Source organism: Panthera tigris, chromosome F2 (genome assembly GCF_018350195.1).
Source record: "Panthera tigris isolate Pti1 chromosome F2, P.tigris_Pti1_mat1.1, whole genome shotgun sequence".
In the NCBI taxonomy this organism is placed as follows: Eukaryota; Metazoa; Chordata; class Mammalia; order Carnivora; family Felidae; genus Panthera; species Panthera tigris.
Genome location: NC_056676.1, coordinates 74,998,088 through 75,020,315, shown reverse-complemented (window position 1 = coordinate 75,020,315; position 22,228 = coordinate 74,998,088). Strand labels below are relative to the sequence as shown.

The window sequence follows — 22,228 nt, the reverse complement described above, 5'->3', positions numbered from 1 at the left end:
AGAACTTCGTGTGCTGCAAATCCTACCCTGAAAACAGCATCACCTTGTTGATCCTGTGAGCGGAACCAAAGTCCTTTGCCAAACTGAAAATCTCAGAGGAAAAGTTGCAGAAACCGTCCATCCAGTCCGTCAGCAGGGAGACTGCCCAGAAGTGGTGTTTGTTTGCTGCAGGCCTGCGGTGGGCAGGGCACCAGCTGTGCTGAGGAGAGTGGCGGGCACCTGGGCTTTGGAGTCAGACCGACCTTAGCTCACACCCTGGTTTTTGCCGGGGAGCAAACGGCTTACCCTCCCAGGGCCTTTGCGTCCCCAGCTGTAAGGAGAGAATCGACGTGTCTTCCCAAGGCGGTTGTGAGGCGTATGGTAGAGACCCAGGGGTCACAGTCTTCATCGCCAGTGCATTCTGGTGCGCCTCCTCGCTCCGGTCTTCCGTTGTTCCAAAGGCAAACATGGAGATTCTAAAATCCCACGTGCAAAAAGGAACACCACTCTTACCTTTCCTTTGAATGATGCGGTGTGCCCAGAGTTTCTGTGTCAGAACAGTCGATGATAACAATTCAATGAGCATCTCCACGCAGGCTAATCTTTTCACGTGATCACTCCTCCTTGCGAGAAAATGAAGAAGCGTGCCCAAGGTACCCAAATGTTCGGCAGCGGAACCCCGACTGAGCGCAGGTGTGTCTGGCTCCAGAAAGCCCTGCCACTCAAAGGTGGTGGTGAGAAAGGTCCTGGGCCCCAGAGCTCTCCAAAGCACATGGTGGGGAAGCATCAGTCGTGATTATTGCTTTCCAGAAGTAAAATCCAGTTGGAAGAAGCTGTCACTTCCCATCTCGTGGGATTTGGCAGGAAACAAGGTCCCCAGACTTAGGCCTTGAGCCATCGACACTCACTGAGTCTTGGGTCAAAGTCAAGTTCAGGGACTGGGCCAGTTGTTTTTTTTTCATCTATTTAACTTCCCATTTACATGTCTGTAATTACTTAAAACATGCATTCTATTCTAGAAATCCTAGAAAACATCGAAATTTATGAAGTCTCCATAGCCTAGTAGTGTCTGCTGCTCGCCCCTTGGTATTTCCTTCCTGTTTCCCTCAGGTCTACAGGAATCTAGACTTGGGAGCCTTCAACATAAAGAGCTGGTCTAGAGGGAGTGTTCCCAGGTCAGCTAAATTTAATTAGTACTGAGCTTACTGCTTGCGGGCACCGTTCTAGGTGCTGTAGTAACAATGATCAAAACAGACCAAAAAGCAACAAAAGAATTCTGCCCTCCTGGGGTTTATATTCTCATGGAGGGAATAGACAATTAGCAGAATAAGTAAGTAAATCCTGTCTTCTATTAGAAGGTAATCAGTCCCGTAAGAAGCAAACCAGCTCAAAGCTGTAAGGGGCGCCGGGGGAACAGAGAGAGGAGGCCTCACAGGAACAGTGACATCTGACCATGACCTCTTTGACCTCAGGTTGCATAGACCTTCAAAGGGGCACACACCTGGGAGAGCCTGGGGTGCAGGTGGGTTAGCCTACCCTTCTGTGGATCTTTTCTGAGAGGATGTTGGGTGGGAGAAGACCACACAGTGGAGCTCTGATACTATAGCATCTCTGCATGGTGGCAATGGCGGTGGTGATGGCGATGATATTTATGGTGATGGCGATGGTGATGTTTATGGTGGTGATGGTGGTGATGGTGATGATGATGGTGATGGCGATGATGATGTTTATGGTGATGATGGTGATGGCGATGATGGTGATGGCGATGGTGATGTTTATGGTGATGGTGATGGTGATAATGATGTTTATGGTGATGGTGATGATGATGTTTATGGTGATGGTGATGATGATGGTGATGGCGATGGTGATGTTTATGGTGATGGTGATGGTGATAATGATGTTTATGGTGATGGTGATGATGATGTTTATGGTGATGGTGATGATGATGGTGATGGGGATGATGACATTGATGGTGATGGTGATGATGATGTTGATGGTGATGATGTTTATGGTGATGGTGATGGTGATGTTTATGGTGATGGTGATGGTGATGTTTATGGTGATGGTGATGGCGATGGCGATGGTGATGGTGATGTTTATGGTGATGGTGATGGTGATGATGATGTTTATGGTGATGATGATGTTGATGGTGATGGTGATGTTTATGGTGGTGATGGTGATGGTGATGATGATGGTGATGGTGATGATGATGTTTATGATGATGGTGATGGCAATGGTGATGATGATGGTGATGGCAATGGTGATGGTGATGGCAATGGTGATGGTGATGGTGATGGTGATGATGATGTTTATGGTGATGGTGATGATGATGTTTATGGTGATGGTGATGGTGATGTTTATGGTGATGGTGATGATGATGTTTATGGTGATGGTGATGATGATGTTTATGGTGATGATGATGGTGATGGTGATGATGGAGCAGATATTTTGAACATTTACTCACCCTTTCATCTGTATAACTTCTTTGGTCCCACCCAGTAATTCTGTGCTGTCAGTGTCTTCCCAGTCCCAATTTCTGAGGAGTAAACCAAGACGCCGGAAGTTCAGGTCTATGCCTGAGGCCACATGGCTAGTTGATGGTGGCCCTTGTGTAGTGAGGAGGTGGACACGGCTGTCCTAGCCACAGCTTTTGTTGGCGACTGGTACTTGCTCAGCCTTGGTTGGCGTTTAGAGACAGTGGTTGTTTCAGCTCTTGGCTGAGGGCCAACGTCAGGAGCGCCTCCTACCGCCTTACCCTCCTCGTGCTCAGAACATTTTCCGAAGCCATGTCTTCCTCCCTCTGCAGTTTGGCCATGGCTGCATTCTGGGGCCCCACTGCTACTTTCACGGAGCTTCCCTTGGCCTGCTGTCGACCTGGTGTCCCTGGCTGGGCGGTCCCCCAGAAGGGAAGCAATGGGAGTGTAGTGCACTTGCCCCACGTAACCTGGCCTCAAAAGACAGAAATGCAACTCTCTTCAGCATTTCTTCTTTGCCTGTGTAACTAAAACTTAATTGTTCTTTGTAAGTCCTGGGAGGTTGTTTTTTCTTGTTGCTAGTGTTTATTTTTTATGGTCAGTTTTCTGATTTATTTCTGTTATTTTACGCTGTAACATTTGACTCTGAAAATGATCTTAGAGATAATAATAGTTAACATTCACAAAACCCTTATGGTGGGGGGCCAGCCTCGAGCCCCGGGCTCTCCTGGATGCATCCCCTCTATGACCAGGCACCTTGGGAGGGTCACAGGCTGCACCAAGGAGGAGGCTTCTGTAGGAGGGAAGGAGGGAAAGAGGGGTGACCCCCACCAGGAGGTGCTTCAGAGGATGATAGTAACAAATGTGAACGTACTAATTAATTAAGTGTAACAGTCATGAGGCCTGATGTGCCTTATTTCTCAAAGCAGACTCATACTCTTTCTTGACACATCATTTAAACCCTGTCAGGTAAGGGGCGCCTGGGTGGCGCAGTCGGTTAAGCGTCCGACTTCAGCCAGGTCACGATCTCGCGGTCCGTGAGTTCGAGTCCCGCGTCAGGCTCTGGGCTGATGGCTCGGAGCCTGGAGCCTGTTTCCGATTCTGTGTCTCCCTCTCTCTCTCTGCCCCTCCCCCGTTCATGCTCTGTCTCTCTCTGTCCCAAAAATAAATAAAAAAATAAAAAAAAACGTTGGGAAAAAAAAAAAAAAACCCTGTCAGGTAAGTAGGGAAAGTTTTTTTTTTTTTTTCCATTTCACAGATGATGTCTTAGCTGGGGTATCCCAGCCGATCAGTGGTGTGCCCAGCACCTGAACCTCAATCCCTTAGCTCCTGGCTCGTTCATGCTTTCTGACTCCACGCTTCGACCTACGCTTGATGTAAAATGCTATTGGGTCATTACGAGGGCCTTTGCGCCACAAAGGTGTCCACGTTCAGATAGCCTGGTCTCCATCAAGCATTGTCGAAACTGCCTTGTACCAACCAGTCCATATATTAGGGTTGTAACAGTCGTACTATCTCTTCCTGCAGTTGGAATCCAAAGTCACTTGGGTATCAGTTAGACTTGTGGTTTGTCTCCTTCTTTACCTCGTCTTTGTCTCTATCTCTACCTTAGCTGGTTTTTTAAATTAAGGTTATAAAGTCTTCACTTGTGGTTGTAGGTTTCACCCCAGTAGTTATCCAGAACCTTCTCCCAGGTCATTATCTTTTTCCATCCTCTCCAGAGAGGGGTGGGTCCAACTCAAGGGCCAGGCTCACATCTCCATCCCTGAGCCTTTTGACATAGCTGCACGGCCATCTGCCGTCCTTGGTTACCCAGACCACAGCGGGAGCTCGCGTGGCGAGGGCCTTCCTGCCTGCCGGGCCAGCAGGGCACCCTCTACTCCACCCGAAAGCTATCCTGGGCTTTGCAGCTGGTTACCAGTGTTACCACCTGGGACATCGCCTCATCGCCAGCTTCTCATCTGTTTTAAAACATTCCTCTTGGTGTTGACGGGAAGTTGGATTGGCCTCGCTTGCATGCAGGTAGATGCCTTCTAATCGGTTTCTCCGAGCCCAGTTTCACAAGTGAGATGGGATTTCCTGTCCCTGCCTGTTTGAGGAACCAGAACCATAAATCCTCCAGTTGTGAAAAAGTGTCTTTTACCTACTTCCCTGATGTAAGTCTGAGAACATCGATTTCAGCCTCCACAAAGTCAACCGCCCTTTGTCTTTCAACTCAGATAGCTGATCTTTGGTGCACCCTTTGAGAAAGACTTTTAAAACATCATTGAAACATGACCCCAAACCCAGCTTCTGCCCTTCGCCCTCTCTCCTTGACTGGCCATGTTACTGGAATTCTTCTTAGTGCAGCCACCGGGGCCATGGCCAGGTCCCGTGGACACCCGTTAGGCCTTACCTTACCGGGTTTCTTAGTGTGTTGTCCCTGCCATCCCTGCTTCCGTGAAGGGCACTGTTCCATAGACCCTGTGACTCCACCCACGCCTGGTTCCTCTGCTGTCACTCTTTCTCATCCTTCTTCGTGAGCTCATCCTCTGGTCTGTCTCTCCTGTTCCAGATGCCGCCCTCATGCTGCTGCCCTCTTCACCTCACACACCCTCTCGTGATGGGCGAATTCCATCTGTGGGCCTCTGCTACTCGCCTGTGCTCAGATCTGTGTCTACAGCCCAGAACTCTCCTCTGAGTTAGGACTCATTCTCCGACCTCTTTCTGGAAATGCCCTCTTGGGTATCCAGAGTCCTGTACTCACACCCCTCTTTCTCCTCATCTGTAGAACTCCCTCCACAGCAGGTGCAATGCCTTCCTCTTGTGTCTTCCTTGCTGGAGACTTGGGGTCATCCTGGGGGCCCACCTTCATTTTTTCACACTGCTTCCGAGTCACTGGGTCTGGCTGGTTTTACCTCCCCCATCTCTCTTAAAGCCTCTCTTCACTTTCCACTTCCTTGTGCCATGCTCTCATTTTAGGGCTTATGCAAATATCTGTATCATTTATCTGTAATATACATACATACCTGTGTAAAGACACATAATCTATAATCCATATGTGTGTATTATAGATGTATCTGTGTCTCTTGTGTGCACCTCTGGCCACAACTGGACACGTGTTCCCTGCCTCCAGTCTTGTTCCTTTCAAATCCACCTTCCACCAGTTTCCAGAATGGTTAATTCTAGGTGTGAAGAAACCTGGTGGAGACATGTGTTCCTGAAGCCACGTTGCTGGCATGTCCCCCTGTGGTCTGGCGACTGTCTCCTGCCGTCTTCTCAGCCCCCAGCAGTCCCTCCCCCATTATGGTGCTCCAGGAACTGCCTACAGTTCTCCCAGCCCACTGGGTGCTCCTCGTTTTTAGGAGTTGTTGGTTAGGTCTGGGCTTTTTTATGTCCGGGAGATCCATGCCTGCCCTGATGGAGCTCCCAGGGGACCTGGTTGTTCAGGAAATAATGGCAAATGGGAAGTCAAGTCATCTCTTCGTTGCTGGCGGGGCCTGGATCCCCAAATCCAGTGCAGACCAACTGGTCAGGCTGGGAACGTGTGACACTTTTGGTGGATTCCGTAACTGGACTGCAGTTTCCTTATCTGTAAGATGGGGATAATAATTGTACCTAGCATATTAGGTGGTTCTGAGACTTCTAGGAATTAATCCCTGCAAAACACTGAGAACTACCTGGCCTGTGGTAGGTAAAACTGTAATAATTATTATGCTTGATTGCGTTTCTTAATAACTCCAATGTAACCCTGAATAGCAGGAATGCCTCGCTGGTGATTCAGTTTAGTTTCTGGCCACAGTAAGAACGTGGATGTTTTGTTTTACACGAACTCTGCTGCTGTAGCTGCTTCTATGTTCCTCCTGACTTTGGGGCGTCTTTGGGCCCGAAAGCTCTCGATAAAGAACTTCCCTTTGAAGATCTACTGTCCCTTGCCAACTACCAACGTCCGACTTAGACCCCGAGTTTTCTGATTTTCTTGCCCAGATAGCATCGGATCTCTGCATTGACATCTATGTCTCCGAACTCATGTGGATTCAGAGGATCACAGATCTCTGTGTCCATCACTGGATGCTCAGGGTGGAGCACAGTTCCACCTGCTCCCCGAAGGTGGTCAGTGAGTACATGCTTCACCACTGAAACCTCAAGACTTGGAATATTAGTAATGCAGTCAGACTTGGTGTCTGGCCGTGGACGTAGAGATGTCACGTGCCCTCTCCTCCGCCTTTGTCCCCAGCCCTGCGACAGCCCCAGCAGAACGCCCTGCTGACAAGCGGCAGCACCTCCTCATAGGTCTGAACTTGCTTTGTTGGAAGGGCCCAGATGCGGCCCAGTGACCGCAGTTGTAGGGAGAAGATGCCGAACGGAGGTTCACTGGTGATTGATGTCACTGAGAGGTTGCGGGGGGCCTGACACAGTGGAAGGGCACTGAGGGTAAGAGGCCGCAGGGGGACAGATCTTTCTAAACCCCTGGTGCCGTCGAGCAGCTGAGCGGCTTCTCACCTCCCCGCATCTTGCAGTGGCTACGATCACGGCCTGCCAGAGGCCACAGGAGAACGTGCCCTCGTGGAGTGAAGGTTGGTTAGCCTCTGAAAGCGTCTCTTTCAGCTTTAAGAATTGAAGATTTTGGGTAGAAATTGATGGTCAGTCAGTCACAGGTGGGCCTATCTGTACATTTTTTGGCCTGTCTGTTCACGTCTTGGCAGTTTTTCTCCTCATTCACAGTTCTGTCGAGTGGGCATGGGAATACAAGTTGAAACTCTCACGGGGAAGTTAACCTGCTTGGCCCCACAAAGGGCGAAATTGGCTCTAGGGCATGGAGTTAGGTCCACAGGACCATTTCTGTAGTTGCCTCTTCCTGCCTTTTATGCCCACTGACCACTCAGCCCTGGTAATAGAGTATTTTTCGATTGTTCTTTCTGATTTCTATATAAGTGCTAGTGTTCCAAAAGTAATTTTATAACGTTTGCATATTTAGGAGATGAAAGCATTTGAAAATGTTTTAGCTTCTATTTTAAACCTGCAAATAATGACACAGTGGCATTTTAGATTGCTTGTTCTCTGCTCAGTAGACGGATGAGAGAGCCTGGCTAATTTTTGCCTTTGTTCTGGGTCCTTTTGTTTAATAAATCCTTGTGGGCCAAGCCACGGGGTTTTCTTGCACAAGGGACTGAATGTAGCACATGCAGTGTGGCCCAGAGCATCCTATGACCACAGAGTGGCCTTGCGTAGGGTGGAGGGAACGTTTTAGGTTTTCTCACTGGATTGACGTCCGTGGGTCTTCCTCTCCAAGAATGGCCCTCCTGGGAGTAACAGCATTTGTTTCATAGGCCGGGATGGCCCCTTCCTATGTGCTGCTGGGACAGAAAGGAGCAGGAGCAAATTCTGGAGAGGTTTCCGAGGAAGCCTGGACAAGACTCAGTAATTAGGCGAATAGTAAGAGAAAAGAAAAAGTCTAGGGTGACACTCAGGGGTTTGCCTTTGGGTGATGAGCTGATTTTGCAGAAAGAAGAGTCTGAAATTGTGTGCGTTTATTCTGAGGTGCCTGCAGAGCATCCCCGTAGAGATAACCCGGAAGACAGTTGGACATCCCTGTTTGTGGTTTGGGCGCGATCGCAACAGGATATATATCACGCTGTCAGACCGATCACTGGGTCTACCGCAGGAGAGCAGACAGGCCCTGGACAGAGCTCAGAGAAAGCCGGCATTTCCCGTTGTCCCATCCGGATCCCCAGGACTGTTCCCAGAGCTCCTACCACCATGGGCTGCTCTCTCTCTCCTGTTTCTGCCAGGCCAGCGAGCTGCTTGTGTTCCCAGATGGGCCCTGAAGGCACATTGGGGATTCACGTGGCATTCTGCTGGACAGTTGTAGGGCTCACGGTTCAGAGGGATACTGATACTGTCTTGCCTGTGCGTCAGGGCGGGGGATGGAGCAGTGATCCAGACGTCCATCCTTCACTCAGCCGATGGCATGGCCTCACTGGGTTCCCTAAGGGGCTTGAGCAGGCACCCCTTTCCTCCTCACCGCTCATTCTGGACCCCTCAAAGCAGTATGCAAGGTGGGAGCCAGGCCGCATGACCCCTTGTGTCCTTATCTTGAAAGTGCCTCATCCTGCCCAGGTGGGGGCTGGAAATACATTTACCAGGTGGATTTCCCTCATGGGGGCAGCTGTGGGTTGATGCCTGTGTCTGTGCACATGCTTGCAGGTGAGTCCTGTGGAGAAAGTGACTTGGAGAAGCAGGTACATCAGGGAATTAATTGTGAGGGGAGCTACTTTGAAAGACATTCACTTTATTTTGTTTTATTTTATTTTTTAAATGTTTGTTTATTTTGGGGCGCCTGGGTGGCTCAGTCGGTTAAGCGTCCGACCTCAGCTCAGGTCATGATCTCACGGCTCGTGAGTTCGAGCCCCGCGTCAGGCTCTGTGCTGACAGCTCAGAGCCTGGAGCCTGCTTCGGATTCTGTGTCTCTGTCTCTCGGCCCCTCCCATCCTCGTATTCTCTCTCTCTCTCTCAAAAATAAACAAACATTTAAAAAAATTAAAAAAAATAAATGTTTATTTATGAGAGAGAGAGAGAAAGCACAGACAGGGGAGGGGCAGAGAGGGAGAAAGAGAATCGCAGGCAGACTTCAGGCTCCGCACACAGAGCCCGACACAAGCCTCGATCTTACAACCGTGAGATCATGACCTGAACCAAAATCAAGAGTCAGATGCTCAACCCAGTGAGCCACCCAGGTGCCCCGGAAGACATTCACTTTAAAAAAAGAAAAAAAAAGGAAAATGATAGATTGCTGTGTTCCTCTTATGTTATTTTCTTCTTGGACAAGAAGTGGACAAAATGAGAAATGAAAGCAACCACATTGAGCACAGACCCTTCCTACCCAGGGGACACCTTGTGCAATGACTTGCTTGGTCCCCGCCGAGGCAGGACTCAGCATCCCGACGTTGCGTTTTTCCCTGGAGCGCATCCTAGGGGGCAGCCTGCTCATCAGGCTTTGGAGGTGTCAGACACCCCGGGGTGGGGGGTCGGTGGAGGAGGACATTGGGGCAAGTTGCGCCCCTTCCGCTTGGGGCTCGACCTCCCCTGGGGCTCACCTTCAGTCCTTGTCCCTACAGCCCTTCCGCTGTGCCCATTGCCATTACTCCTGTAACATATCCGGCTCCCTGAAACGGCACTACAACAGGAAGCACCCCAACGAGGAATACGCCAACGTGGGCACCGGGGAGCTGGCGGCCGACGCACTCGTCCAGCAAGGTAGGCAGTGTGCCCCTTGAGAGGAGCTGGGACGTCTTACAGCTCAGCCCCGACCCCTGAGCATTTGTTAGTTCCCCGTCGTCATGACTGTGCTCCACGTCCCCCGTTGGTATGTCCCGGCGTTACTTGCTGCCTCCGTGGAAATCCAGGATGAAGAATCCTAATTTACCACCCTCCCCACAACGTTCACTTGCCGGCGCTGGCTGCCTTCTGTTCTTGGTCCATGTACCTTCCTCCTGCATGAAAGTTCCCGCTCACGTGCACATTCTGTTTCCCTCAGTATAACTTCCAAGGGCTGTTTGTGGTCCAGCATCAGGTGGCCCATTTTGTTTCGCCCTGCTCCTGTTGGACATGGTAGGGTTTCCAGATTCCTCTTTTGCAATTATGAATCATGCCGTGGCAAGCATATTTGTAGGTGAGCTTCTTTAGATTATCCAGAAATATTTATTGAGTGCTCAGATTGCTTATTCATCCTGAAAAGGATAAACCATTTAGAGCATTTAAACTGAACAGAATGGATGCAAACCTCTCATATTCTTGAAAAGCCTGAGAGGGTTTGTTTTTTTTTTTTTTTTTTTTTTTTTTTTTTTTTGCTGCTTTTTTCAGTAAATGATCGCATATTCCCACTTGAGAAGGTTGAGCTCATGAGCTGTTGCCATACAGAGAAGTGCTGCTGTATTTATATCCGTGCCTCAGTAATTCAACTCAAAAAATGATTGCCGCACACAGTCCATCAGTTTTTACTACTTCCTGAGTCCTGTGACTCTTTGAAGCCAGAGACCGTTTTAGAAACCTGCCCCCAGTAAACAGAGATGCGGGCTGGCGCTCCGGGCTGCAGGTGCGGGCGCTCCGAGGTTTCCGGTGCGGCGCGAAGTCCCCGCTCGCTGGGATTGCCTTGAATGAATCTTCATATAAAACAAATGAATTGACCGAATCCTTCAGCACTTTCAGTGACAGGGCTGATGTATGGAGGTAGATAACGGCATAAAAACTCAGGATAATTTTAGAGCCATCCATCAGGGGTAACGGGGAGTGTGTGCCTCGTGTTTTAATGACCGTTTCGTGGAGCTGAAGACCGGGATGGCGCCGTGGGGGGTGCAGGGGCCCTGGCTCGAGTCTGTGCTCTGCTCCTTGAGTGGTGCCATCGGGGCACGTTAACCAGCCTCTCCAGCTCAGGCCCTTCACCTGAGAATGGAGTCGATAGCAGCCTTCTCTCCTGGTGGCGGATGGGGTTACCTGAGCGAGCACCTGAGTGGCACGCAATACATTTTCGTACTTGTTTCCTTTTTCCTGAAAACATCTACGCCCTCTAGAGCTCTAGAGCCATTGCATCATTTTTGATGCCCCCCGCCCCCCACCCCGCCCCTCCTGCCCCGGTCCAGGAATCACAGAGGAGAGAACCGATTGCCTTAGAGTCACAGCAGATTGCTGGAGAAGCAGGCTAGACATTCCTTTTATTATCCTTCGCGCTGTTGGGTTGGATTGGCAGGAAATAGACCTTTACTGCGGCTGTTGGGACAGGCGTGGGGCTCTGATTGATGACACTATCACTGCTCTCTGCTTCCAAACTTTCATCATCGCCTTGCGGAGAATGTGCCGGTGCCGAACTGTTTCCTGCCCTACGTTTTCAGTTACCTTTCTAAGACGCTCTGTCATCCATTGGCATTCTCTGACAGAGTCTGCCGGGTTTTAATTTTTTCTTCGCAGGGGCATTTTTGGTGTCTTCATATACACATATACATGTGTATACATATATGTATATATGTGTACGTGTGTATATATGTGTATATATATATATATACACACGTACATATGTACACACACACACACACACACACACATTTCCAGTGCCCCCTTCAAGGGACAAACTGAGGAAGGAAACAACTAGATGCCTCTCTTGGCTCATAAGAGACATTACACCATTGTATTTTGGCGGGAGAATAGTCTCTGAAATGAGATAGCTGGTTGAGTATGAACACAGCTTAGGAACTTTAAGAGCACGATGCTCCCACTGTTCCTCTGTCTGAGAGCAGGCAGGAAAACGGAGGGACAACTGTGTGGGATGCACACAGTTGCTGTGTTCGGAACGCTGGGTGCTTGGGTACCACTGGAAATTTTCATCTTCTTTTGATTAATTTCACAGAATTCTCCCCAACCTCTCCCCACCCCCCACACTTGGTTTTGTTTTTCTCTTCTAGTCCCTCATCAAAAAATATCTTCATGGGACTTACTAACTTCTTGTTTTGGTATAGAGAAATATGTGTTAGAGTAACGTGACAACAAGCTGTGAACAAAATGTACCCTTCTCAGAGTGGTGTTACGGCTTCCCCACAGGGGAAGGGACTCCTTGTCCATCAGCCCAGCGTAAGCAGTGCCACGCTGTGACACAGGCAAAGCCATCAGCTGTGGGCAAAGGTTCTCTTACCCACGATGCTCAGGGATTTGGGAAGGATGTCCACGCGTGGCACTGTGCAGGAGGTAGGGAGGAAGGCCTAAAAGGCAGAGATGTTTCCAGGTCAGACATTTCTGTTCCTTGCCGGTTTCTGGGGGAAGGTTCCCCGGTGGTCTCCGTGGAGTCGGGGTGATTTTCAGTGGGCTCCCGAAGGCCTCTGGAGCGGTGGCTGCTCGGGCGTCCACCCGTCGTGTTCTGTAAATGTTTACCAACGGGCTGTCTCAGGGGCAGGGAGAAGGGAGGCTGGTTTACAGCGTTTGCCAGCTTCTGTAGTCTAAATGGTTGTGCTGTGGCCAACTTGAAGCTACCAGTGTGATGTCCCTGAACTGGACAGAGATGTGCACAGCGGCTTGCGAGCTGGTGGCAGCTGGCTCCCGCCCGCCACTGGTCCCCAGGGCACAGGGGTGACGATGGCACCCCTTTGGGACCCACAGTCCCCTGAGAACTCTGGTGCGTTTCGGTAATGAGACTTGCCCGGAAGGCCGTGTCGATGTGTTACTACTCCCTGCTTATATTTGGTGTCCTTCTGATACTTCGAAGGCAGATTGGACAATCTCTTGCTAATTTTCTTAGCCCATCGCTTGTTCGTTAATACGGATGTGAGGCATTTTCCCACACAAACACACGTTTTCACGTCGTGTGGCTGCAGCGGGCCCGGCCCTGTTTCCTCTCGGAATCTGCCTGAGTTAGTAGCGCAGGGGCCGCTTCCCTAGGTCTCGGGCTGGGGGCTGGCTTCACTTCACAGGCCGTTAGCTCCGTCCTGAGCTCACCGCAGGACACAGGTGGGACTAGCAGGCTGCTTACTTCCCAGTGACCTCAGAGCAGCCCTGCAGGTCACTCCAGGTCACTCCAGGTTATTGGCATGAGCACAGGCATGGGAGTCTGGGGCCCGGAGCCGGGGTGGCTGATCGCTGTGGCGCTGGGACGACTCGCTTAACTTCTCTGAACGTTGTGTTACGTGTCTTCAAAGACGAGGTGCTGATTCTGCTCAACAGCAGTTGCAGAGATTAGATCTTACTCTCTAAGGTCCCAGGAGGTGCCTGACACGTAGTGCTTGATAAATGGTTCAGATTGGCTATCGTGTTTATTCCCACGTTCCTTGGTCACCATGTGTCTGTCTCTTGTGCTCCTAGTGTGCCTGACATTGTGCTGGACCCTGGGATGTGGTGGCCTTTATCGTGTTGTGGCCTGGGCTGCGGACGAAGGCTGCAAAGCTCCTCCAAGGCCCCGTGTTCTGGCTGTAACAGAAGGCGTGTTCCTTCCAACAGTTACCCGTGCTGCTACAGGAGAATTCGCTGCTTCTCTGTGGTGCTGACCCTTCTCCCCGGCCCCACTGTTTGAGGGTCATTGAGGCTGGGGTGGGGATTGGGACGAGGGGCAGCGGGAAGAGCAGGGCTCGAGGAGAAGGCTGCGTTTGCGGCACCTGCTAAACTCTTGGCGTGATTTTGAACTACCCTAATAGAAGAGTGTAAAAGTATATGCATACGCACCTTGGATATATATCCATACCTTGGCTTTTCACACCAAATCCAGGGCAAATAGCATAGAAGAAAATCCAGAAACTACCAGGTTACACAAAAGTCATTGATTTGATTTGGAGACATTTTAATTTTAGAATTGTTTTTATTAGGGCCCGGATTCCATACCTGACTGGCAGGTGCTTCCAGTGATGTGATGTCATTGCACCGTGTTATTGCTCTGCATTCCTTTCTCTCTCAGAGGCCCTGTGAGGTCGGCATCGTCATTCCTGTTTTCAAGACAGGAAACACGGGTGGGAGAGTGGTCAGCCCAGGCCACAAAGTGGGCGAGGGCCCGGCTGGCCCCCCCAAGCTTGTCTCACATTTGCACTTGTTAAGGAGGAAGAGGAGGAGGAAGCATATGGTCCTGTTCTGGGACAGTGATTGGCTCGCATTCCATAGTGGTCACATGATCCTGTGTCAGAGGGTCTCGCACACACAGGCTGCCGTTTACTCTTTCTGAGTTTTTTTGTCTCCAGGTCTAGCTGCTGATCTGCTGATCTGGGGTTTGAGAGAGATCCAGGTAGTGTTCTGACAGCATGCTGTGTGACCAGGGGCCTCCACGTCATGCTTGCATAGGATTTCCACTAGATTGCTGTCCTGGGCGCGTTTCCTCGTTCTGGGCTGGGGCTCTGCCGGGTCTCAGGACAGGCACTGGATTAAGAGACAGCAAGAAGTGGGGATTTTAAGAAAGTCCGGGTCCACATTTTGCTTCCTAGTATTGTATCATCACATTGCTCTGTATCCAGTTTCCTTTGATAATTAAGCTCATTTGTCACAGTTACTGTCTAGCTGCTTGTATCAGTTTCTTACCGCAGCTGTGACAAATGGCCACACACTTGCTGGTGGGTTAAAGCAACACAGATTTATTATCTTAAGGTTCTGAAGGTTAGAAGTCCAAGATAGGTGTCACAGGCTCAGGTCGAGTTTGCTAACACGTATGTATTCCTTCTGGAGTCTCCAGAGGAGAGCCTGTTCTCTTGCCTGTTCCAGCTTCTAGAGGCGGCTCACATTCCTTGCCTCAGCCCCTTCCTTCTTCCACTGTCACGGCCGCCAGTGACAGTAGAGGCTTCTCTGTGACCTCCCTTGTGCCTCTTCTACAGGAGGACCCTTGTGATTACATTAGTCCCGCCTGAATAATCCACGCTGATCTCCCTGTCTCAGGAGCCTTGATGAATCACGACCTCAAAGTCCCTTCTTGCCACACGAGGTGACCCTCCCATGTTGCAGGGATCAGGATGTGAACCTTTCTTTTTTCTTTCTCTGTGTTTAGTTATTTTTCATTGTAACGAAAACCTCACACACCTGTCTTTGTTGTGTATCCAGGCACATTCCATTCCAGACCGTCAGCTCCTGGGGGCCAGGACCCCCACCTGTTTAGTGTGGGCTCACAGTGCCCCTAGGGCCTAATCCAGTTTACAAACAGGTCCCCACTGCTTTTTTTTTTTTTTCCAGCTTTACTGAGGTATTGTTCACAAAGCTGTAAGATATTTAGGATTCTCATCATCCAGTCGGCTGACACATTCATCACCTCACACACTAATCCTTTTGCTCTTGTTGAGAATGTGTAAGTTCTACTCTTAGCAAACTTCAGTTATCAGCTGTGGTTACCGCATTTCACATCAGACCCTCAGACCTTAATCACCTTATAACTGCCAGTGCGCACTCTCTTACCAGCCTCTCCCTGTCTCCCGTGGTCCCCCGCTCCCGGCAACCACTTTTCTAGTGTGTTTCTATGAGTCTGACTTTTTTGGTTTTTGTTTTTGATTCCCCCTATAAGTGAAATTATACAGTATTTATCTTTCTCTGTCTGACTCATTTCACTTAGCGTAATGCCCTCAGGGTCCATCCATGTTGTCAAAACTGGCAGGGTTTCCTTCCTTCTCATGGCTTACTAATATTCCTGTGTGTGTGTGTGTGTGTGTGTGTGTGTGTGTGTGTGGGTGTGTGTATACACTACATCTTCTTTACCCACGTGTCTGTTGATGGGCACAGGTTGTGGTCATATCTTGGCTATTCTAAATAATGCTGCAGTGAACATGAGATTGCAGATACTGCACTGATACTCTGTTTTCATTACCTTTCCATACAAACCCAGCAGCGGGATGGCTGTATCATAGGGTGGTTGTATTTTTAACTTTTTGAGGAACCTCCATACTGCTTTCCAGCGTGGCGGAGTTTATATTCCCACCAGTAGTGCACAAGGATTCCCTTCCCTCCAGGATGTGAATACCTCCGGGCGTCCATTATTCTGTCTACTGGAGTGCCTTTGTTAAAGTTACGAGCTTTAGCATTTCATCTTAGAGAAAACAAAGGCCCGGGAGTTTCAGGAAGTGGCTCCTGGGTCATGGGAGTCAGTGCCAGCTCCAGGTACCCGACTGCCCAGCCTCCCGTTCCGCACCACCCTGGGAGTAATGTTATTGGAAATGAAATTGAATTTTCAATAAGGTCACCCACCACAAAGGAGCGCAGATATTTTAATGCCTAAGACTCTTCCAGAATACATCGCATTCCAAAAAGAGCAAAGGTGCCATGATCGATTTTTAAAATTGTTCCTGACGTCCTGTGCTCTTGCCTGGTTCTTCACGCCTTCTGAGGAAACTGCAATTTTGGGGTTGGCCGTTCTTGTGGTGTGCACTTTATACACCAGGGCCACAAGTAAATTCGCCACATCTCCCATGACCTTTATTGTGCATTGCCTAAGAATGTAATGAATTGAACTGGGAATTAATTTCTCTCGGCTTTGCTGCCAATTAAGTGCTCACATTCTGCATTTAGTCTCGGTCACGTGCTTCCAATGTATTGTTCTTTAATTAAAGGCAATGTGGCAAAGGTTGAGGTTTTAATTACTGTGGGGCATTAGCATATTAATTTTAATTTAAACATAATATAAGGATGTTTTTTCTCCTGAAATTAGTTTCCGTTTAAGAGCACCCCGGAAGGAGTCTTTAATTCCATTTAGGTCGCTTTTGTTCGCTGCCTCTTGCTAAGTCTCTATAGGAGGACCTATCTCGCTTGAACCAACTGAAAAAAGGCAGAGGTTCTCACACCTTGGAGAGCTTTAAAAAAGGTGATCCTAGGAAAATACATCATTTTAGATGATTAATAAGTGATAACAAAGGAAGCTAAAATCTAAGTTAATTATCAGCTAGGTAGGAAAGAATAAGCCCATTTCGTTTGGCCTAAAAAAAGAGTGCACAACCTGTAAGTTTTGGAAAATATAAGCACCTGTTTGAGCTGCCTCCTCTGTAGAATGTTCTGGAAGTTTATAATTTGGTGTTGCCAGTCTTTCTGCTGATTCTGTCCTGTCTCTGTTGGGCCTGCTGTGCTCTCCTGCGCCCTCCCAGCGTGGCGAGGCTGTAAAGCAGTGAGTTGAAGGCGCAAGGGGACGCGCTGTTGGCCATCTGGGTTGGCTTCCTTTTCCGCTCATGACTGTGTGGGGAATCACGCACCACCTCAGGTGATATACAGGAAGCCCCAGTTACGGAAGAGTGCACTGTCAGATACCACTGACATGGAATTGATTCCGAAAATCAAGCACATCATACTTGCATCTGGGAGATGCTTAAATTACGTTCCACGTCTTCATGAGATTTGCTTGTTATTATGCAATTTGTCAAGACAGCCTCGTCATCAGTACAGAATTCCTCTTCTCCCTCCTCAGTACCCCAGTGAGCAAGAAATAAATCTCAGACCCGGGGCGGGTGCAGGAGAGCACAGCAAGTCTGACGGAGACAGGGACAGAGGCAGCAGAAGGATTGGCCGTAGACCCCATGACACCAGGTTTGCCAAGAAGGGAATGAGCTTGGTCAATGCCAGAGACAGAGAAAGGAGAGACTGCGGGAAGGGTGGGGAAGAGACAAGGCCAGAGAGAAGGCAGGAATAAGATCACACAGGGGTGACAGTAAAGTCATGCAGGCTACCGCTTGGAGCTGGGATTTTATTCTGGGTCTGATGGAAGGTTCTATACCTATGAGGGATGTGATTTAGTTTATTTTTAAAAGCCCATTCTGGGGGCGCCGGGGTGGCTCAGTCGGTTAAGCAGCCGACTTCGGCTCGGGTCATGATCTCGCGGTCCGTGAGCTCGAGCCCCGCGTCAGGCTCTGTGCTGACAGCTCAGAGCCTGGAGCCTGTTTCAGATTCTGTGTCTCCCTCTCTCTCTGACCCTCCCCTGTTCATGCTCTGTCTCTCTCTGTCTCAAAAATAAATAAACGTTAAAAAAAAATAAAAGCCCATTCTGTGGGCACCTGGATGGCTCAGTCAGTTAAGCGTCCCAGCTTCGGCTCAGGTCATGATCTCACAGTTTGTGGGTTCGAGCCCCACATCAGGCTCTCTGCTGTCAGCACAGGGCCTGCTTGGGGTTCTCTGTCTCCCTCTCTCTCTGCCCCTCCCCCGCGCTCTCTCACTTTCTCTCTCTCAAAAATAAATAAACATTAAAAAAATTCAAAAGCCCGTTCTGTGTGCGGGGTGGAGAGTAGACCAACGGTGGCTGCAGGAAGACCAGCTGTGCCCACGACGCCACCCCGGCTTGGCTCGGGGTGCTGGCCTGATGGTGCCAGTGGGTAGCCTGACTCTGGCCTGCTAATCCTGCTAATCGTTTGTGTGGATTTGGAGACCTGGTGCCGGGACAACTCCCTCTGAGGCTAGAGTTCCTGAGGCTAGAGTTTGCTTCTTTTTTCTTTTTTTAAAACTTCTAAAAAATGTTTATTTTGGGGAGAGACAGAGAGGCAGAGCGTGAGCAGGGGAGGGGTAGAGAGAGAGGGAGACCCAGAATCCGAAGCGGGCTCCGGGCTCCGAGCTGTCAGCGCAGAGCCCGACGCGGGGCTTAGACTCACGAACTGTGTGATCATGAGCTGAGCCGAAGTCGGATGCTTACGTGACTGAACCACCCAGGCGCCCCTAGAGTTTGCTTCTGAATTCACAGCCTGTGAAAAGTGATTTTTGTCACTAATTTAGTTGCTACTCTTGATAGAATTTTAGAAAGATAGTCTTTTGTGTCACTCTGAGGGTTTTTTTCTGTTGTTTGTCTTTTTACCTAGAGCTGTACATGCTCTTAAAGCATCCACGCCTCCCACAACACGTGTAAGATTTTGTAGCGACGTTTCACTCGGTCTTTACTGGGAAATCCAAATGGGGATTTATGCAAATGGCTCAGCTTTTGGTGTGAAGGAGCCTGGCTCTTGGTTCATGTTTTGGGACACAGGCGGTTGAGGAAAGCAGCCTTGTCCTTCAGTTTTTTTTTGTTTTCTAACTTACTTGTTATTTTCAAATGAAAACAAAAATGAAAGAATGGTTGAGGCCACCTACTCACTTGGCCACAGGAATTCTGTTACTCTGGCACTGAAAATATGACGTATATATTAGACTTTCTGCAAATGCTCGTTGGAAAATGAAAAGAAGTACATTAAGCTTTAGAAACGTCTGCCCTGAAAAACCTCTGTGCTGTCGCTGTTCTGTTCTAGTACGGAGGGGAACTGGCACTGGACGTAAGTACTGGAGACAAACAGTGTGTTCCCTGGAGTTGAGGGGCGGGAGGGAGGCGCACTGGGGCCCTTTTAGGTGCTGCAAACGCTCCTTTTTCCTCTGTGCCTTCAGGTGGTTTGAAGTGCCCGGTGTGCAGCTTTGTGTATGGCACCAAGTGGGAGTTCAACAGACACTTGAAGAACAAGCATGGCCTGAAGTTGGTGGAAAACGAAGGAGATCCCAAGTGGGAGGTAACTTTTGAAAGTACGGTATTGATCTTGACATTTCCAGATGCACGTGACAGAATGGAGCAGGCGTGGGTCCTTCTCAGAGGATGGGGTTTTCTGGTCGGGAAGCTAGGAAGTCTTTTCAAATCCCGTCTCCTGCCTGAGGGGTGAGACCTGGGCTGTGCAGGTAAATTCGTACCCGGAGTTGAGTTTAGACCATTTTGTGAATGTCTGTGTTGGTGTCATTGGCACTTTCACTTCTGTGACTCACCAATCCAGAGTTTCAACTATTGCATCTGAAAAAAGAGCGCAAGGCAAGGAGTATGTTGTGAGTCCTCACCAGGAGAACCAGGAAGGTCTCCATCTTCTGAATCTAGGCCCTACTGTCCTGTTCCTGAAGGCCTGTGCTCCCTCCCGCCATCTTTGTCTTACCCTCGGGGTTAGAACCAGTCACTGGCTGGAAACACATCTGTGTTCTCAAAGCCAGTAGCTGTCTTTTCAAGTACCAAGTGTCACGACCACAGACTTATTGCAGTCTCTCCCTAAGGCGGGGTTTCCCGATCTCAGCACTGCTGACATTATGATCTTCCACAGTATCATCATTTGTGTATAGAGACTGTTCTGTGCGTGTCAGGATGTTTGGTGGCATCATGGACCTCCACACACCAGATGTCAGTGGCATCCCCCGTTCTGACAACCAGAAACGTCATGGACATTGTCAATGTCCCCGGAAGTCAAAGTCACCCCCACATGAGAACCACTTATCAAAGGACTTTCTGGAGGAGCATCAGAGTATCCAGGGGTTAAGAGTAAGGGCTTTGAAAAAAAGATCATACGTCATGACAATGTGTGAAACATTCTAGAATGCAAGGGAAGGATAGTTCGATAGTAGGGAATCTTTTAATATAATCCATCATAAAAGTAGTGAAAAAAATGAAACGATTATCTTCACATATTCAGAAAAGGCACTTGACAAAATCAAGCATCTGCTGATGAAAAATAGTCAATAAAGTACAATTGGATGGGTACATCCTTAAGACAAAAACAGTCTATACGTGCATCTCAGTCCCAAAGCCGGTGTCTTCTTACTTGGTGAGGAAACACTGGAGGGTTTCTTGGTTGAATCAGGAAGAAGACAAGGATGTCCCAGAAGCTCTGGGACTTAGGTCACCAAGTCTTTAACGTCAGTTGGGATGCATCAGCCAGTGTGTTGGGCAAGACAAAGTAAATGGTGACATTAAGAATTGGAAGAGAAGAAATCAAGTTATCTGTATCTGAAGATGACAGGATTCTGTTTTTGGAAAATCCAAAAGAGTGAATGAAAGACTACTGCACACAATAAGCATCAGATCGAACCATAAACATAAAATAATGAATAGCTTGCATGTAGAGAGAGGCAAGAGCAAAAAGATCTGAGATTTAAATGTAAAAACAGTGAGATTTTGGGGCGCCTGCATGGCTCAGTCGGTTAAGCATCCGACTTCGGCTCAGGTATGATCTCGCGGTCTGTGAGTTCGAGCCCCATGTCCGGCTCTGTGCTGACAGCTCGGAGCCTGGAGCCTGCTTCCGATTCTGTGTCTCCCTCTGTCTCTGCCCCTCCCCTGCTCATGCTCTGTCTCTCTCTGTCTCTCAATAATAAATAAACGTTAAAAAAAAAAAAAAAAAGACGGTGATATTTTAGGAATACCAGAAGAAGAACCTGAGTGAATGAATTCATTTGTAAGTTCAGGGTGTGGAGGGCTTTCCTAACTATGCCTCAGAATCCAGATTCGCTACAGGGAGAGATTAAGAACAATTGGCCACATGAAAAAATTTTAAAAAGACTTATGGAAAAGAACTCATGAACAATGCAAAGAGACCGACAGATAACAACGAAAGAAAATATTTTCAATCCTACCGTAGAAAAAGGACGAGTGCTTTTACATTATGAAATCTTTTTAAAAAATAGTGATCAACAACCCAGTAGGAAAATGGGCAAGAGATAAGAAAGGTTCATAGAAAAAGAAATGCAGATGACCTTCAATATCTGAAAATGTGATCAACCTCACACATAAGGCATGTTAATTAAAACTGGAACGGGACGCCTGGGCGGCTCAGTCGGTTAAGCGTCTGACTCTTGGTTTCGGCTCAGGTCATGATCTCACAGTTTGTGGGTTTGAGCTCTGCGTCGGGCTCTGTACTGACATCGTGGAACCTGCTTGGGATATTCTCTCTTTCCCTCCCTCTCTGTTCCTCCTGTGCTCGCTCTCTCACGCTCTCTCTCTCAAAATAAATAAATTTTAAAAACTTAAAAAAAAAAACTGGAGAGAGAATTTCTTACCTATTAGAATCCAGAATTTGACATCCTGTCTGTTGGAGAGGCTGAGGGGAAAATGCACTCTCACTCATTGCTGGTGGGAATGCAAAATATTACTACCTCTACGGAGGGAAATTAGCAGTATCTAGTAAAATTACTTGTGCATTTCTTTATCCATTAACTAAACAATTCCACTGCTAGAAAACTACCCGAAAGTAATACTGACAAAAAAGAGAAAAGGTGTCTGTCTGCACAAGGTTGTTTATTGCAGTCCTGTTATACATCGTAGGTCCAGATAAATGAATAGATTGCATGTGTTTGTATACACACCAACAGATAGATTCAGAGCCGATTCCAGACATGTGCCCACACACAGCTAGTTTACATACCTGTGCTCCTTAGAAGCCTTTTGTGCTGAGAGAGCCCAGAAGCAGTGGCACCCCGTGGCCGTGAGCACATGGGGACCTAGATCTTGGTTTCTAATAGGAATCTCCAATAAAAGGAACCAGGGTCCTTTGAAAAGTGGTTGATTCCAGGGCCGAGGCAGAAAATATGTAAGCTGATCCTAGAGTATTTTGTGGTCC

At 48.7% G+C, this 22,228-nt stretch overlaps 1 protein-coding gene across 11 annotated transcripts in view; it reads left to right on the top strand.

The window, feature by feature from the left end:
* ZFAT (zinc finger and AT-hook domain containing) overlaps positions 1-22,228 on the top strand; it is a 251,245-nt gene that overhangs the window by 136,522 nt on the left and 92,495 nt on the right. For all 11 annotated transcript variants that reach the window (XM_042973111.1, XM_042973108.1, XM_042973116.1 and 8 more), the window contains 2 exons: positions 9,551-9,689; positions 19,254-19,372. In XM_042973111.1, the coding sequence (XP_042829045.1) occupies positions 9,551-9,689; positions 19,254-19,372 (258 nt within the window). The remainder of the gene's footprint in view (positions 1-9,550; positions 9,690-19,253; positions 19,373-22,228) is intronic.